Source organism: Hoplias malabaricus, chromosome 2, assembly GCF_029633855.1.
Source record: "Hoplias malabaricus isolate fHopMal1 chromosome 2, fHopMal1.hap1, whole genome shotgun sequence".
NCBI classification, from domain to species: Eukaryota; Metazoa; Chordata; class Actinopteri; order Characiformes; family Erythrinidae; genus Hoplias; species Hoplias malabaricus.
Genome location: NC_089801.1, coordinates 6,114,176 through 6,131,961, shown reverse-complemented (window position 1 = coordinate 6,131,961; position 17,786 = coordinate 6,114,176). Strand labels below are relative to the sequence as shown.

Genomic DNA, 17,786 nt, shown 5'->3' with positions numbered 1-17,786 from the left:
GACGTGGTCACTGAGCGTGTGTTTAAACAGCTTCAACACCGTCATAAAATACATCCCTTTACAGCGCAGTAACTGTCCTTTCGACTGACCTGGGTGACCCCCCACTCGCTGGTTATGGGATAAATAACGTCTGCTGTTATTTAACGTGGGTTTAGAGAATAAACAAGGTTTACAAAAATCACCACGTGCCTCATGGAGACGGAGAACGAGCAGCTAATGATTAGTATAACATTTGAGACAGTGGGAAAAATGTGGATACAGCCCATCCCTAGTTTATAACACACTGTCGAGGTCCTCCAGGGTCAGGGATGGGACCAGGACGAGTTCAACACAGGCTCCTGGGCTGTAAACTACACAACCCACTATGGCAGTGCTTCTGAATGTGGGGGGCACGCCCTCTAGGGAGGGTGGGGAGCTACTGCATTGGGGCGCAGAATGAGATTCATAATGAATGTCACTAGAAATAATTCCACTGTAAAAGTGAGTTGTGATTTTGAACCAGCAGTTTTTATGAATTCCTTTTGTTTCAAATAAATTACAGTGGAGTGTGTAGCTAAAGAACAGTTGGGGCGAGGGCCCAGTACACACACACACACACACACCCCACCCAACTGCGTCCATCCCATAGACCCCTTAGACCACATGCCCAACATGAACCCAGCAAGTTCTGCCCCGTAGGCCCCGCTAAGACACTGACACCCATCAAACCATCTGCCTTTACCTTCATTCAGAGAATTCACTGACAGCGACCAGCATTTTCACTGTAGCACAGTATTCACAACAGACAGGGATTTTAAAGAAAATAAAAACCCTATTTAATCAACTAAAATCAACTGAGGTAAAGGGTTAAACCAATGATAACAACAGCTAAAGGATATGATCTAATTACTCTCTCTCACACACACACACATACACACTCCTATCCTGAACACACTGATGGAAAGACATTTCCCGAAATAGCGGAGGCCACGATGGACTCCGGTCATCGCCACATAATGGAGCTGTAGGGAAAGCTTTGGTCAGACCTTGTTTTCTCTCCTGTCTGTTCCCTGAGATATTAGTCCTAGCATGAATTATGAAGGAGGAAAAGCCAGGGTTTGCAGGAACAGGGTCCAATTCTCCTCCGTTCGACTCGGCTCCAACTCTCCCACGCGTTTCAGAGCAAACACACTCCCAGCACTGCACCTGAAGGAGGGGTGACATCACGAAACACATTCATCTCACTGAGCGAGACGGAACTGACCTCTCCGAACACAAACACACACTTTAAGAAACGGCTGTGGCTCAGTAGGTGAGGGAAAGGAGGACGGAAAAGCACTTTCACTCCACGCAGGTAAATATTTAACGGCCTTCATCCTGACGCTCCGCTTCTGTAAGTGACCCGTGTCATTCAATAAACAGCTCATCATTGCCGGCATCAAACTCAGCCAAAATAAACCACACATCCTCGTGTGCGAAGAAAACATCACCAGACACGACTTCTCTAATCATCCTCTGATCTTTTGACACAGCACGCTCCAAATTGTGAAACGCAGGGGAAGGCAGAGAGGAGCCGACTGTTCTCTGAGCTATTTTCGAGCGCTGGGTTTCTGCTCAAATCAAAGAGCCGGGGTTTTTAAAGTCTGCCGTCACCCACGCTGCCTTGAAGCCACACAGGTCAGTCCCGTCACATGTCCACCGCTCGCACCCGGAGCCTGAAGAGGCAGTTCTGAGTCACGGCAGCCTCTCCCACACAGCCAACCAACCCACTGAGCACCGCACATACACGGCACCGCCGAGGCAGCGAGGCGCCGGGAGCTGATAAACAAACTCCAGTGTCTTTAGGAAACAAAGCATTGCAGCTTAAAATATCATTAAAACAATGACTGTCGTTACGTTAGAATCGTTTTACAATCACAGAGGGGCAGCTAGGGCCTAAAGTTCAAGAGCTCAGGACCAGCAGGTCACAGCCAGACGCCCTGCACCAGGAGGAAAGACTGGGACGGGGAGAGAAGTGACAGCACAGTTTCATACCACAGCACGTTTCTAATTTTAAAATAAAAAGGCGGCAACCTTACACTGGGATTTTCACATTTATGAACAACGAGAGAAACCAAGGACCACAGCTGTGACCCCTCGTTCTAACTAAACGAAATCAACATTCAAAACTAATCGACATAGTCTTGCGTATATCTATTATATTGATTACTTTTATTCTGTTGTGTCCCCACTGTGTATTCATGTACTGTCCCTTTAAAGCCACGCTTTGAGGCTGTGATCACATGATTCTGCCGCTATCTGCCACATGAAGGAGTACCTAAATGCAGAGGCCGACCGAGCGACTCGAGCTAATACCAAAGAAGAACATGGCGTCTGTTGTTTGTACGTGTTCTGACTTTAATTAAGAAGAAACTGAATAAAAAAAAGTCAAATGTAAACGCTGAGAACAAAAAGTTTCAGCCAAAACACCGAATATAAACAGTGCTCAGATAACGAGAGAGGAACAAGCTCCCAGCGAGTTCAGAGAAACTATCCCAGCTTTAACACTGGAGCACATTCACAGCACAAGCCTCGTCACTGAACACTGAGGGTCATAAACACAAACACAAAACAATCATTAATCACAACAGTGGTAAAATGTACAATTAATCGTGATATTGATTGCGCTCATAACTCTGTGCTCTGTGAACACTCGTATCTGCAGCATGCTCCCTTTGTAGTTATAAATTAAGATAAAAACATATGAAATAAAAACATTACATTAATGTCTCTATTGAGCACAACTCTCTGTTGCTAATAGTTTACTGTAAAACACACGTGTGTTTATCACAGAGAGAGAGACACAGTTAGGCTTCCAAAGCCTAGCACAGAGAGTATGCTACCTCCCCCTGGAGCGCGGGAGAGGAAAAGAGGTGAAGAGAACTCCACACCACTCCTTTAACCCTTTAACCCCAAGTCCTGAGCATTCGCCGTCAAAATAAGAGTCCTGGGTGAATCGATGCTAATCCGACTCTCTCTCAGTCACTTTTCTAATTATTAATGAAATTACAATTATTAAATAGTGTGTGTCCAGTGATGAAAATCCAGTTAAATATTTTACATTAACTGTTATATAAATATTAACCCTGCTACCACTAATCATTGGAGCGCTAATCGTTGTTAAACATGGGAGAAGATGGTGGACTAAGGCGCTAGAGGAACACACTCAGCTATTTGGCTGTCTCCATTCAGCTCAAAACAATACAGCGTCTCAGTAGCTACCTGCTGCTGGAGAAAAGCCCAGTCCAAGAAACGTTTGGCTGCGAAACAAAAGCATGAGAGTTTGGATCAGGTGGACGAGGAGTCAGTGGGTGTGGAGTGGTAGGCTGGTGCGATCTGAGATGATCAGCCAAGAGCAGTCTTCACAGTTTGCCTCGTCTTTAATCGTGTTAAAAACGAACCAGCTTCGTGATCTTTCGCTAGGAGTGAGGGCTTTTCAGGATGAAAAATAAAAGCCTACACTAATCGTTGATCACAGGTGACAGAAAGCAAAGTGCCTCTGTGTTAATGGAGAAATAAACCAGCATCAGAACCTGCAGCCAGAACTCGGATGTGAGACCTGCTCTTACTGGGAAGACTTGGGTGTCTGCAGGAGGTGGTGTCGTGTCCAACAGGGGGCGCTGTCCCCGAGGTCTGTGTGCGGTGAAGGGGACACTGTACTGATGAGATTTAAAACCGAGTTCCTGAGGGCAGTAAAGACTCTGGTGCAGTTCCTGGAACCGAGTCGACTTCAATGTGACCCCCATGTCCAGCTGAATCTGTCCCGATGGTCACTCTCTCTGTCTTCCTGGGGCTTTAATTGAAATAAATTTATTCTGAGAAAAAACATCTTTAAATTCCACAATTTTTCCCCATTATTAAAGTTTATCAGAGTATCTAGAAACTTCCCTGACGTACTGTTTCACTGGGGAATATATACGAGGTAACACAGGTCTATTTCACAAAGTAGCTGTGTTCCAGAGCCGCTACGTCACAGAAGTCCGTTCCAATGTGGAGGACCCTTTGTGTACAGACGAGAAACGCAGCCTACACTCGGAGCGATTTCGAGGACACAACAGACGTATCCTTCATGGTCCACAGTTACTCACAATTCTCTGTGACCGGCGCCCCCTCCAGGGTGTGTTCCCGCCTTGTGCTCAGTGATTCCTGGTAGACTCCAGACCCAACACGACCCTGAACTGGATAAGGGTTAGACAATGAATGAATGAATGTTTTATTGTTACTCACTGGAAAAACATACAGTAAGTTTGTATGCAGCCCATAATAACCAGACAAGTTACACTTCAGCCACGTGCAGTCGCTTCTTACTCAATCGCACCTTTATTTTAAAAAATGCAAATAAATAAATTCAAATAGAATTGCTAACGTGCGCCTAGCAACACCTTACACAGCTCTGGAGCGGAGAGCTTCTGTTTCAACACAAACTGGAGGCTGGGATTTGTTGTGAATCATACGTTACCTTTTAAAAATAATGGCCTCTAATTTGATTTACGTAAAGTTTTTGATAAATTGGCTAGCCGTCAGAATAAATACGTAAACGAACCAAAATCCCCATTGAAATCTCACACAGATCTCACGCTAAGGGCTGTGTGCTCTCTGTTAGTTCTCACTCTGAGGGAACTGTGGCTGCAGAATGTCAACACTTTTTCCTAATTTCTGGAAAATGGCCCCTTCTTTGCAAACGGCCACTTAATTGTTACTGCATCTGGTTGTAGGCGTTAAATAAAGCAGCCCCTGGCTGCTCAAGTCCACGCCCTCTCTGGGTGTGTCACGTTTCTTTTAGTGTGGCCCTGTCTCAGCCAGCGAGTGACATCACTGTCTCAGCACATTCACGTTTAACCCCAAAAACAGCCAGGATTCACAATGGGGACGTTCTCCTTGGGGGAAGAGTGAAGCACAGATAAACGCTTAAGTCTGAGGCACAGATCATGAGATCAATCCCTTGAAGTATTTTCCGTGGTGTTTCCACAGGGTCGGAGTCCATTCTGTGGTCAATAATTCTAATAAACTGTGAATGACAGTGATTCACACTTTAACCTCACAAAGCCACACACAGCCCTTAGATGACCATTTATCTCCTTTCTTTGAAAATAAATCCATGCTCTACACATCAGGGCTCTGAAACAGAAAAAAAGCCTTGTGTCCTTTATGAGGCAGGTCATATGAAATGTTGCAGGGAACCCAAGCGGTCACATTTTATGGCACTGTTGATAACACAGGATGTTACCCATGAGTTTCAAGAACTCGCAAACACCTCCAAATGAGACAGTAGTCTGGACCCACGTGAGACAATGCCCCGTTACTGAAATCTCAGTGATGCTTGTGTGAGCACTAATTGTGATTAAAAATTCAGATATTCTCCCGCTGTTTTACAGTAACTGTGTGTCGTATTAAAATCACAGTCTCATTTTCTTCAACAGAAAAGAACCTAAAACTGAAGCCGTGTGAAAAGTGAAGAGTTTATTGGGCGCTGCGTTGGTTCTGAGCTCCATCAGGAAAAAGCTGCAGAAGACTGTGATGGGTTTGTTCTGTTCTTGGGGACAATACTGTGTCCAAAAGTCCGTGTGAGTGTGGGTTTAGACCAGTTACAGATGGAGGCAGTGTCAGAATTGGGAACGGAGCGCATTAACCGTGGTTTTAGATTATTTTAATGTTAAATAAAATGAGAACTGCGATTTCTGATACAACACAACGTTCACCGTAAAATGACAAAAGAGCAGAGAATGTTTGAATTCTGAATTACAGTTATATGTTACACAGATATGTTTTAAACATTTGTGGCTTTTGACATCATTTGAAAACAGCTGCTACTTACATTGAAACAAAATTTCAAAACAACAACGTCTCCGGCATGAATTAACAATCATTAAGGTCTTCTGTCAAATGAGTGTTTTGTAAATACAAGGTTAAGGACCGTGATGATTTAAAAACAGGTGCCATTTGATCTGAGCTCACTCCCTGTGCACAACAAGGTAAAACCTGCATGGTTTCACAAACATCACATAATGTGAGTGTTACTCCAACATCCTTCACTCCACTCCGCAATGAGCATCACTTCAATTTCAACACTGAGAGCAAACATTAAGCCCTTGATTTACGTCTTCGAAACAGCTGGATTTAAACTGCCTCACGTCTTCAGTTGCATCTCAGACCTTAACGTTTTCTCTGTCGCTTGTTTTCCACGACGTGTTGGACGCACTGTTCCCTCATCTCTCCTCTGTCGGCTCTGACACGGCCGCATCAGTGCTCTCTCCATCCTGCTCGACTCCCTCTCTTTCTGTCAGAAACACGGTGCTGTAGAGGAACGTTACAGTTCACTAACGGTAAAAACAGAGCGAACCTGTCTCTGAGGTAAAACCATGGTCTGAAAGTCAAGTTAAATCAATAAACAATTTACCGAAGACACCACGTAGAGTTTGAGAAGCCAGGAAGCTTCATGTTGGGTCTCAGTCAAGGACTTGCATTATCACAAGCAGAGGACATACCGCCATTCCCTGTCCGTCTGAATTCCTGACCACACCACAGTCGGCGCACATCCTCACTGAGGTAACAGAGGTACGATATAAATAAGGAGGTAATAAAGGTAACTGAAGTAAATGAGGTAATAGATAACTGAAATAACAGGTAACTGATGGCAGATGTAGTGAATGTAACAATGGTAGTAGTGAGGCAACAATGGTAACTATAACAGAGGTAACTGAGGTAAATGTGGTAAATGAGGTAAAGAATGTAAATAGGAGTAATGAAGGTAAGAGAGGTAACTGAAGTTACAGATGTAACAGAAGAAATTGAGGTAAATGATAACTGAGTTAACTGAGCTAATAGATTTATTAGCTCGGGTAACTGGGGCAATTAATGTAACTGAAGTAACTGAGGTAACGAAGGTAATGAATGTATCTGAGGTAAAATAGGCAACATAGGTATTTGATAACTGAGGTAAATGATTGAAACTGAGGTAAAGGAGGTATCTAATAACTAAGGTAAATAACTGTAAATGAGGTAAATGATTGTAACTGAGGTAACAGAGGTATCTTATCACTGAGGTAAGGAGGTAACAGGTATCTAATGACTGAGGTAAATAATTGTAAATGAGGTAAATGATTGTAACTTAGGTAAGGAGGTAACAGAGGTATCTAATAACTGAGGTAAATAACTGTAAATGAGGTAAAGGAGGTAACAGAGCTATCTTATCACTGATGTAAGGAGGTAACAGAGGTATCTAATAACTAAGGTAAATAATTGTAACTGAGGTAAATGAGCTAACAGAGCTATCTTATCACTGCGGTAAGGAGGTAACAAATGTATCTAAAAACTAAGGTAAATAACTGTAAATGAGATAAATGATTGTAACTGAGGTAACAGAGGTATCTTATCACTGAGGTAAGGAGGTAACAGGTATCTAATGACTGAGGTAAATAATTGTAAATGAGGTAAATGATTGTAACTTAGGTAAGGAGGTAACAGAGGTATCTAATAACTGAGGTAAATAACTGTAAATGAGGTAAATGATTGTAACTTAGGTAAGGAGGTAACAGGGGTATCTAATAACTGAGGTAAATAATTGTAAATGAGGTATAGGAGGTAACAGAGCTATCTTATCACTGAGGTAAGGAGGTAACAGAGGTATCTAATAACTAAGGTAAATAATTGTAAATGAGGTAAATGATTGTAACTGAGGTAAATGAGCTAACAGAGCTATCGTATCACTGCGGTAAGGAGGTAACAGAGGTATCTAATAACTGAGGTAAACAATTGTAACTGAGTTGAATGAGGTAACAGGTAATTGACGAACACCTCCAGTTTCCAACAGTCCTGTTTTCACAGACATCCAACAGCGCACAGCGCCCCCTCCGCCCTGCGACACCCGCCCAACTCTCCTCAGAACCAGGTCAGCAAAGAGGAACCAGCACAGCACCACAGCGGGACACAGCACAGACCACCGAACCTGCATGTGTCCACGGTGTCCCTCTGTCTCTGCGTGGCGAGGACAGGTCCACCGAGACCAGCTACGGGCACCGTTCAGGGCCAAACTGCAGGTTCCGTTGTCTGTTCGGAAGAAAGTTCTGAACTTACCCGTGAGCTGGTCGTAGGATCCATCCAGTTCCCTGGAGTCGGACAGGCTCTGGTCCCGGGTTTTAGTCTTCATCTCCACGGCGGTGGGACGGAAACGGACGGCTCCGAGGCGGGAAGCGCGAGACAGTCTTTAGGGGATATTCCGAGGAGCGGGAAGTTTGAGCAGCGGCGCGAGGCGGCGGCGCGAGCGGGTTCTGCGGACCGAGCTCCAGCGTGCTTCTGCTGCCTGGCGCGCGCTGTTGATGAGCGCTCGCTCTCTCTCTCTCTCTCTCACTCACTCACACACACACACACACAGTTTATCCCTCTGTGTTCACACACACACACACACACACACTCCCTCGCTGTGTGTGTCTTTCTAACACACACTCTGTCACTCTCTCTCACACGCTATCCCTCTCTCAACTCTTTCAATCTCTCGCTCTCTCTCTCTCTCTCTTTCTTTCTCTATCTCTCTCTCTCCCTCTCTGTGTGTGTGTGTGTGCGCTCACCCGCGTCTTTCTGTTTGTCTGTCTCTGCGCTTCTCTCTCCCTCTGTTTATCTCTCTGTCTCTACGTCTCTCATTTCCCTATACTCTCTCTCTATCTGTGTCTCCCTCTGTTTCTATCTCTCTCTCTCTCTCTCTCTCTCTCTCTCTCTCTCTCTCTCTCTCTCTCTCTCCCCTCTGGTCAGTGAGAGTATGGTGTGTTGTGCTCGAATTCTGTGTTTTCAGTGACAGTGATGACATTTGTTCTCTGAACCAGATCCAGCTCTGAGCCAGAACCCGCTCTGAGCCAGAACTCGCTCTGAGCCAGAACCAGAGACAGAACTCAGAACCTTCCCATCTCCTTCAGCTCTTAACACTTCTCTGATCATTAAAGCTGTGGTTTGGCTGATTTTATTTCTGACGGCAGTGGGTTGGATCCTGATTTCAGTCACGTTTCTGAGACAAAGAGAGAGTGAAGGAAGGAGGGAGGGAGAGAGAGAGAGAGAGAGGGAAGGAGGGCGAGAGAAAGAGAGAGAGAGTGAGGGAAGGAGGGCGAGAGAAAGAGAGAGAGAGAGAGAGAGGGAAGGAGGGAGAGAGAGAGAGTGAGTGAGGGAAGGGGAGAGAGAGAGAAAGAGAGAGAGAGAGAGAGTGAGGGAAGGGGAGAGAGAGAGAGAATGTCCTACATCATCACACAGGGCTCTAACAGCAAATTTCAAAAACATTAACTCGTTGGTTTTCTGTCATCTCTTCTCTAAGTAACCCCCCCACCCCCACTTTATTACAAATAGCCCTCCTTCCTTCGACAAGCCCCGCCTCCAGAAAACTCAGCCAATCTCTAAACGGCAGTAAAAACAGACCTGTTACCAGTGGAATGTCTGTCCTGGTCCAGGGGAGGGGGGTGCCACTGATGTGGAGTTTTTTATGGGGATTTTAGAGAGATACACTCTGCCATTGAGGTGACATTATTTTCAGGGAAGTCCATGGTTGTTTCAGCAGGACCATGCCAGGCCTCATCCTGCGTGTGCTCCAGCAGCGTGACTGAAGACACAGTGTGTGAGCAGCCTGCGTCCAGATCTGTCTCCTGTGGTCGTCATGAAGAGGAGAGTCAGACGACAGTGACCACAGACTGTTGAGCAGTTGAAGTCTCAGGCAAAAAATCCATAATGTACTCCAACCTTAACAGTACCAAGCGTACAAATATGTGTGAAAATATACTATTAATTCAAAATCCAAGCAGATCTAAACTCCCTGAGTTTGGGTTAAAACAGAGAGGAATGAAGCTGAAAACAGACAAAACACTCAGAAGAGTCTTCAGTTGACTCTGTGCTCACAGCTATGAGGCTTTATCTCTAAATGTGTGTGATTTGAGCCTCAGTTCCACTGGAAAATAATCTGCTGTGGTGTGTGTTAAACCACAAGTGTCTGTTAGCGCCAGCTGTGCTTCTAAACAGTGTAGAACCGTCTTATTTAATTATTTACAACTGTTCTGTTCCTCCAGCAGCAGGAGGTGTCGGTGTGCACCGTGGAGCTGTGCTGAGCCGAAATGCACAGCAACGAAAACCCTTCACTCAAATTTGTGCTCACAGATATGAAGCTCATGCAGCCTAACAGTGAACACCCCTACACACACACACATTAGTACCGTATACTGTGTTCATATTTTGTGACCGTATGAAACGTGGATACCGCCCATCCGTAGGTGGTGAAGCATCCTCTGCACAGCGTCAGTATCACTCCCAGCTTGACAATGAGCCCAGAAACTGACCGTGGATGAAGTGTCAGATATGAGAAGATCCAGGACACCTGCAGTGTACCTGTTTCTAATAAAGTGGCCAGGAGGTGTATATTAAATATATCCTCTAAAGGAAGATGAGTCCTGCCCTGACTTTGCCAACCAGCTATTATTTTAATTGCCCAAAGTGTGAGTATATTTTCAGTGCACTTATTATCCACAGCTCAGGGCAAATGAGCGCTGACACACTGAGGACTTCTCTATGTGCACAGAGAAAACAGGATGAGCCAATTAGAAAATATTAAAGTGCATTTTATCCAACACAGTGAAGGATTCTTTAAGGTCAGATCTACAAACATTCTTCAGCTTTTTCCTATATTTTTCTATGTTTATCATTTTAATAAATGTATTATTCATTTCGACATTTTGTTTATGTCTGTCGTCATTTCTCCTAAGACCTAGAGAAATCTCAGAAATATAAGAATCTCCATGACATTGTTTATTCATTCATTTGGCTGTTTCATCTGCAGCTGCTCCACAGCCTCCATTTCATAACTCAATACCTCTGTATCAGATGTTCAAAGAGGTTTTAAAGCCTTTGGGAAATATAGGGACCTGGAGATTGTAGGTTCGAGTACCGCTCCGGGTGACTGTCTGTGAGGAGTGTGGTGTGATCTCTCTGTGTCTGTGTGGGTTTCCTCCGGGTGACTGTCTGTGAGGAGTGTGGTGTGTTCTCCCTGTGTCTGTGTGGGTTTCTTCCGGGTGACTGTCTGTGAGGAGTGTGGTGTGTTCTCTCTGTGTCTGTGTGGGTTTCTTCCGGGTGACTGTCTGTGAGGAGTGTGGTGTGTTCTCTCTGTGTCTGTGTGGGTTTCCTCCGGGTGATTGTCTGTGAGGAGTGTGGTGTGTTTTCTCTGTGTCTGCGTGGGTTTCCTCCGGGTGGCTGTCTGTGAGGAGTGTGGTGTGTTCTCTCTGTGTCTGTATGGGTTTCCTCCGGGTGACTGTCTGTGAGGAGTGTGGTGTGATCTCTCTGTGTCTGTGTGGGTTTCCTCCGGGTGACTGTCTGTGAGGAGTGTGGTGTGATCTCTCTGTGTCTGCGTGGGTTTCCTCCGGGTGACTGTCTGTGAGGAGTGTGGTGTGTTCTCTCTGTGTCTGCTTGGGTTTCCTCCGGGTGATTGTCTGTGAGGAGTGTGGTGTGTTCTCTCTGTGTCTGTGTGGGTTTCCTCCGGGTGACTGTCTGTGAGGAGTGTGGTGTGTTCTCTCTGTGTCTTTGTGGGTTTCCTCCGGGTGACTGTCTGTGAGGAGTGTGGTGTGATCTCTCTGTGTCTGTGTGGGTTTCCTCCGGGTGATTGTCTGTGAGGAGTGTGGTGTGTTCTCTCTGTGTCTGTGTGGGTTTCCTCCGGGTGACTGTCTGTGAGGAGTGTGGTGTGATCTCTCTGTGTCTGCGTGGGTTTCCTCCGGGTGACTGTCTGTGAGGAGTGTGGTGTGTTCTCTCTGTGTCTGCTTGGGTTTCCTCCGGGTGACTGTCTGTGAGGAGTGTGGTGTGTTCTCCCTGTGTCTGCGTGGGTTTCCTCCGGGTGACTGTCTGTGAGGAGTGTGGTGTGTTCTCTCTGTGTCTGCTTGGGTTTCCTCCGGGTGACTGTCTGTGAGGAGTGTGGTGTGTTCTCCCTGTGTCTGCGTGGGTTTCCTCCGGGTGACTGTCTGTGAGGAGTGTGGTGTGTTCTCCCTGTGTCTGCGTGGGTTTCCTCCGGGTGACTGTCTGTGAGGAGTGTGGTGTGTTCTCTCTGTGTCTGCATGGGTTTCCTCCGGGTGATTGTCTCTGAGGAGTGTGGTGTGTTCTCTCTGTGAGGTTTTCCTTCGGGTGACTGTCTGTGAAGAGTGTGGTGTGTTCTCCCCGTGTCTGCGTGGGTTTCCTCCAGGTGCTCCAGGTTCCTCCCAAGCTCCAAAAACATAAGTTGGTAGGTGGACTGGAGACTCAAATGTGTCCATAGCTGTGTGTGTCACCCTGTGAAGGACTAGTGCCCACTCCAGGGTGTGTTCCTGCCTTGTGCCAGTGATTCCGGGTAGGCTCAGGACCCATAGTCACCCTAAACTGTTTTACAGAAAATTCAACATAAAAACAACTTAAGATTGAACTGAACCCAAACTCACACATATTTGGATGTAATATGTTACTCCAGGCAGGAAGAAGCATACATTTGTAGGCAATGTCAGTTTAAGATTCATTTGTAAAAATTAAGAAAACCTTTTAGTGGGTGTTTACACGAGATGGTTGCCCGACACATTAAATAGATATCAGTTGTTCAAATGAGTTTTGAATCGTTTAAGTGCAGGTCAAAACACATGATGTTACCCACGAGTCTCAAGAACTCCCAAACACTTCCAATGAGACAGAGGTGTAGTCCGGACCCACGTGAGAAAAAGCCCCGTTACTGAAATCTCACTGATGCTTGTGTGAGCGCTGATTTGCAGCAGATGGAGGTCCAGCAGAGTTAGACTTGTCTTTTGTAAACAGAGGTCACTCTGCAGTAGATAAACACTTGTTATTGGTTGTATATTTCTGAGGGGGAGGGAAATCCAGATGTGAAGTGAACAGAGACATTTTAAACGGTGTATAACTGTAATTCGGAATTGAAACAATTCTGAATTTATTTAAAACCTATTTGTTTATGTAACATTTGGACGTGCAGTCTCCAGTACATATGGCGGATTTACATTTCCTGCTCCAGCAGCTCCCATTATCCTGGGAATTCAGTTCAGCCGTGGACCAGGGTCCGACCGCTTAGAGCTGTGAATCTGCTGCATTATATAAGTCTGTATAAGAGTTCTGTGTGTAGGTCACCGTTTATCTTACCCTTATTGCACACACTCCTGCGCCACTGGGTCCCTGCACAGCTGTAAGGCAGCACGGGTCACCGGACCCTGAGGAAACGCTTAATGGAAATGACAGAAAAGTGCTGCTGTTATAGTGAGCTCTCTCAGTGTTTATCCAGCTTCCATCTCGCTCTCTTTTTATTCTTGGTTTAATTCAACACGTACCACACTGTATTCACTCCACCGTGGCTGCAATAATAGCTTCTACTCTTCTGAGATTTTAGAACATATCTGTGAGGATTTGATGGTATTCAGTCTCTAGAACTTCAGAGAGGTGGCTCATAAACCTGAAGCTGGAGGAGCACACGTTTTCATAAATGCCCGTCTGTGATTGGGGCGAGGTCTGAGAGTTCACAGGTCGTCCACTGGTCATCGCTTACCTCCACCTCATCCACTGGACATCATCCAGCGCTGGCTCGTTCACACTGCTCCACTGTATTCACAGCGCATCATTAATCCACTGCAGCGTCTCGTCCAGGAAAGATATCCAAATGTCAGAGACCTAATGATTAGCTATGGACCAAAACCATCACTCTAATCCCAGAGGAACTGGATGGCTCTCCATTGCTCCAGAGAACACAATTCCACTGCTGGTCACTCCAGTGCTACCCCTCCAGCACGGTGACCTGAGTCTGATTTGCAGGTGTTCTGCGGTCCATGGGTGCATCTTAAACAAAGCTCATTGTAAAGGCTTTGGACACCCAGAGGAGTCAGATCCACTCACCTTGAGGCAGTTCCGGTGCTGTTTAAGCTGCAGTGGAAAGCTCATCAACACCACCATTTCTGCGGTTGTCATTGTGTATAACAACAGACCCTCTCGCGTGTGAAAGCGATTGGATACTGATTGGATTCAGTGGGTGGCAAATGTGAGAAATGTGGTGGAGGGAGAAAAAATCAATCGCAGAGTGAATAAGTGCGCAGTGTTATCGGTGCGGCTCTGGGGTAAACGGGGAACTGATTTAACGACACAGATATCGCATGCAGGCTGCTGTAATGAGGCCCCGGTCTGGGTTGAATCCTGAACTCCACAGGAGCTGGAAAGCATGGTGGCGGGAGTTCTCGGTGAGAGTGGAGTTTGCGGGACTGCCGCGATGGAGGAGATTTGGAGTGGAGTCTGACGTTCATGTTTCAGAGAGTTCTTTGTGTTGGAGAGAGTAGCAAATCCACACCAGCAGGTCGTGTTGGCAGATTACAGCTGAGGAAATTAGGTAACTGTTCTAAACCAAGCCAACCATGGAGTCAGAACTGCTCTATACTGATCCGCAATGTTCAGACTTACACAAGTTTACACAACGACACAGCACCTGGAGAGGGAGAGTTTACAGGTGACGTTCATGATTTTAATTAAAAAAAACACAGCTGCAGTCGGTTTGCTCTGGAAACCGCTCTAATGTGTTTATGAAACCCCAGTGTCTGTAAATGGGTACAAAAAAAAGTGTATAGGACCGGTGCTAGGCTTTCTCTCTCTCTGCTCACGGCAGAGAAACGCCATCTGGAGGTTTTTAGACCTTAAAAGATACAGTCACTTCTTACTCACACACACTGCTCCACCTTAAGAGATGCAGTCGCTTCTTACTCACACACACTGCTCCACCTTAAGAGATGCAGTCGCTTCTTACTCACACACACTGCTCCACCTTAAGAGATGCAGTCGCTTTTTACTCACACACACCGCTCCACCTTAAAAGATACAGTCGCTTCTTACTCACACACAACGCTCCACCTTAAGAGATGCAGTCGCTTCTTACTCACACACACCGCTCCACCTTAAAAGATACAGTTGCTTCTTACTTACACGCACCGCTCCACATTAAAAGATACAGTTGCTTCTTACTCACACACAGCGCTGCACATTAAAAGATGCAGTCGCTTCTTACTCACACGCACCGCTCCACATTAAAAGATACAGTCGCTTCTTACTCACACACACCGCTCCACATTAAAAGATACAGTCGCTTCTTACTCACACACACACTGCTCCACAATAAAAGATACAGTCGCTTTTACTCACACACACCGCTCCACCTTAAAAGGTACAGTCGTTTCTTACTCACACACACTGCTCCACCTTAAAAGATACAGTCGCTTCTTACTCACACACACCGCTCCACATTAAAAGATACAGTTGCTTCTTACTCACACACACTGCTCCACATTAAAAGATACAGTTGCTTCTTACTCACACACACCGCTCCACCTTAAAAGATACAGTCGCTTCTTACTCACACACACCGCTCCACCTTAAAAGATACAGTCGCTTCTTACTCACACACACCGCTCCACCTTAAAAGATACAGTTGCTTCTTACTCACACACACCGCTCCACCTTAAAAGATACAGTCGCTTCTTACTCACACACACCGCTCCACCTTATAAGATACAGTCGCTTCTTACTCACACACACACCACTCCACATTAAAAGATACAGTCGCTTCTTACTCACACACACCGCTCCACCTTAAAAGATACAGTCGCTTCTTACTCACACACACCGCTCCCCTTTCATTTATTTTCATTTCATTTAGTTTTTAATTTAACTTTGTTAGTGGGGTGTAACTGTGTCGAAGCTCACTGAGGGGCTAGATCTCAGTTTGCTTGTGTTCATGTTAATCATAGTTGTTTTTATTTCTTTTATCTCAGTACTTTCTCATTTGTTAAGTGCTGAATGGCCACAGTGCCTTGCTTCTCAGTCAAGACAAACAGGGACAAGGCCTTTGTAAACGTTCCACAAACCCTCGACCTCCTGAAGACTCCTCCTAATGAGGTGCATGTGAATGAAGCTGAGGGACCGTCCAGCCGTTTCACAGGAGTAGACAGATGTGAGGGGTCTCTCAAGGTCTCTGTTGTCTGTGACGGTGGGCAATGTCTCCTTCACACGTCTCACCACTCCAGGGGCAGGCCGCAGCTCTTCATTACTGCACTTGCATCTTTCATGAGCTTTTGTTGTTTTGAATATTGAGAGAGTGGACTTTGCATTCAAGATCCTTTGGATGTGTGTGTGTGTGTGTAAGCTCTCCACAAACCTGGCCTGCTCAGGACCCCCACAGAGCAGGTGTGATGTGGTGGTGGATCATTCTCAGCGCTGCAGTGACACTGACGTGGTGGTGGTGTGTTAGTGTGTGTTGTGCTGGTGTAGAGTGGATCAGACACAGCTGTGCTGCTGGAGTTTTTAAATCCCTCAGTGTCTGGACTGAGAACAGTCCACCAACCAAAAACATCCAGCCGACAGCGTCCTGTGTCACTGATGAAGGACTAGAGGACGAGCGACACACACTGTGCAGCGACAGATGAGCTACTGTCTCTGACTTTACATCTACAAGGTGGACCAACAAGGGAGGTGTGTCTCACAGAGTGGACAGAGAGTGGACACAGGGTTTAAAAACTCCAGCAGCACTGCTGTGTCTGATCCACTCTACACCAGCACAACACACACTAACACACCACCACCACGTCAGTGTCACTGCAGCGCTGAGAATGATCCACCACCACATCACACCTGCTCTGTGGAGGTCCTTAGCGCTGAAGAACAGGGGGGAAGGGGGATGATAAAGTATGCAGAGCAACAGATGAACTGTAGAACTACAGTGGACAGTGAGTCACACAAATTCTTAGGACTAGACTCTGGAGCAGGGGGAACATAAAGGCCAAGGACACATGGGTTAATGAGACGCTCTATCTGTGTGATCTCATCAGCCAGCATCTTTCTCTCTCTCTCTCTCTCTCTCTCTCTCTCTCTCTCTGTCCCTCTCTCTCTCTCTCTCTCTCTCTCTCTCTCTCTCTCTCTCTCTCTCTTTCACCCTCTCTCACTCCCTCTCCCTTTCTCTTGCTCCATCTCTCTAACTCTGTCTATCTGTATGTTTCTCTCTGGTTCTCTCTCTCTTTCTGTCTCTTTCTAACCTTGTGTGTCCCTCTGTTCTTGTTCTCTCTCTCTTTTTTTCTCTTTCTCTGTCTTCTCTCTCTCTCTCTCTCTCTCTCTCTCTCTCTCTCTCTCTCTCTCTCTCTCTCTCTCTCTCTGTGTGTCTGTCTCTCCGAGGGTCAGAGTAAACGAGTTCCTTTAAAGTTGAGTACCATGTACAATCTCTCCCTCTGTTCGTGTTAGTGGTTGTAACACACCCTGACCACACGAGGCTTCCTATTGGACACAGATCAAGGTAAGCGCCTTCTTTCTGCTACAGAGAGTAACGTCAGTCTGTGCTGCTTTACACACACAGATAAACAAGCACAAAACATTCAAAACTCATAGTTCTCCATTAGTAAATACAATGAGATGCAGAGGACTCCCGCTCCTGATTCAGCGATGGAAAAAGAGACCGTAACCGGGCCAACGGGTCAGTGACAGTTCCACAACGGCTTCTCTGATGTGAACATAAAGAGGGCTTTAATAAATAAAACTTCTGTCTGAAGGTCATCAAATCCTCACAGACATGTTCCAGTACCCAGTGCCAGCCATCCCAGAAGAGCAGGTGTGCAAACATTTGGTCACATAGTGTACACCAACATACCGTCCACTCAAGACGTGATAAATGTCCAGAATGTATACATCCGGGAGGATTACACACTTAACATTCTGCACGTCCATCTGATTCTCCAGAGCAAGATTATTAAAGGGTCAGAGGTCAGACAGAG

General features: G+C 45.9%; 1 protein-coding gene across 1 annotated transcript in view; it reads right to left on the bottom strand.

The window, feature by feature from the left end:
• Positions 1 to 8,381, bottom strand: part of LOC136679612 (Kv channel-interacting protein 2-like) — a 214,041-nt gene extending 205,660 nt beyond the window's left edge. Inside the window, exon 1 of the mRNA XM_066658250.1 lies at positions 8,092 to 8,381. Coding sequence (XP_066514347.1) covers positions 8,092 to 8,164 — 73 coding nt within the window. The 5' untranslated portion in view covers positions 8,165 to 8,381. The remainder of the gene's footprint in view (positions 1 to 8,091) is intronic.
• Between the last annotated feature and the right edge of the window lie 9,405 nt (positions 8,382 to 17,786).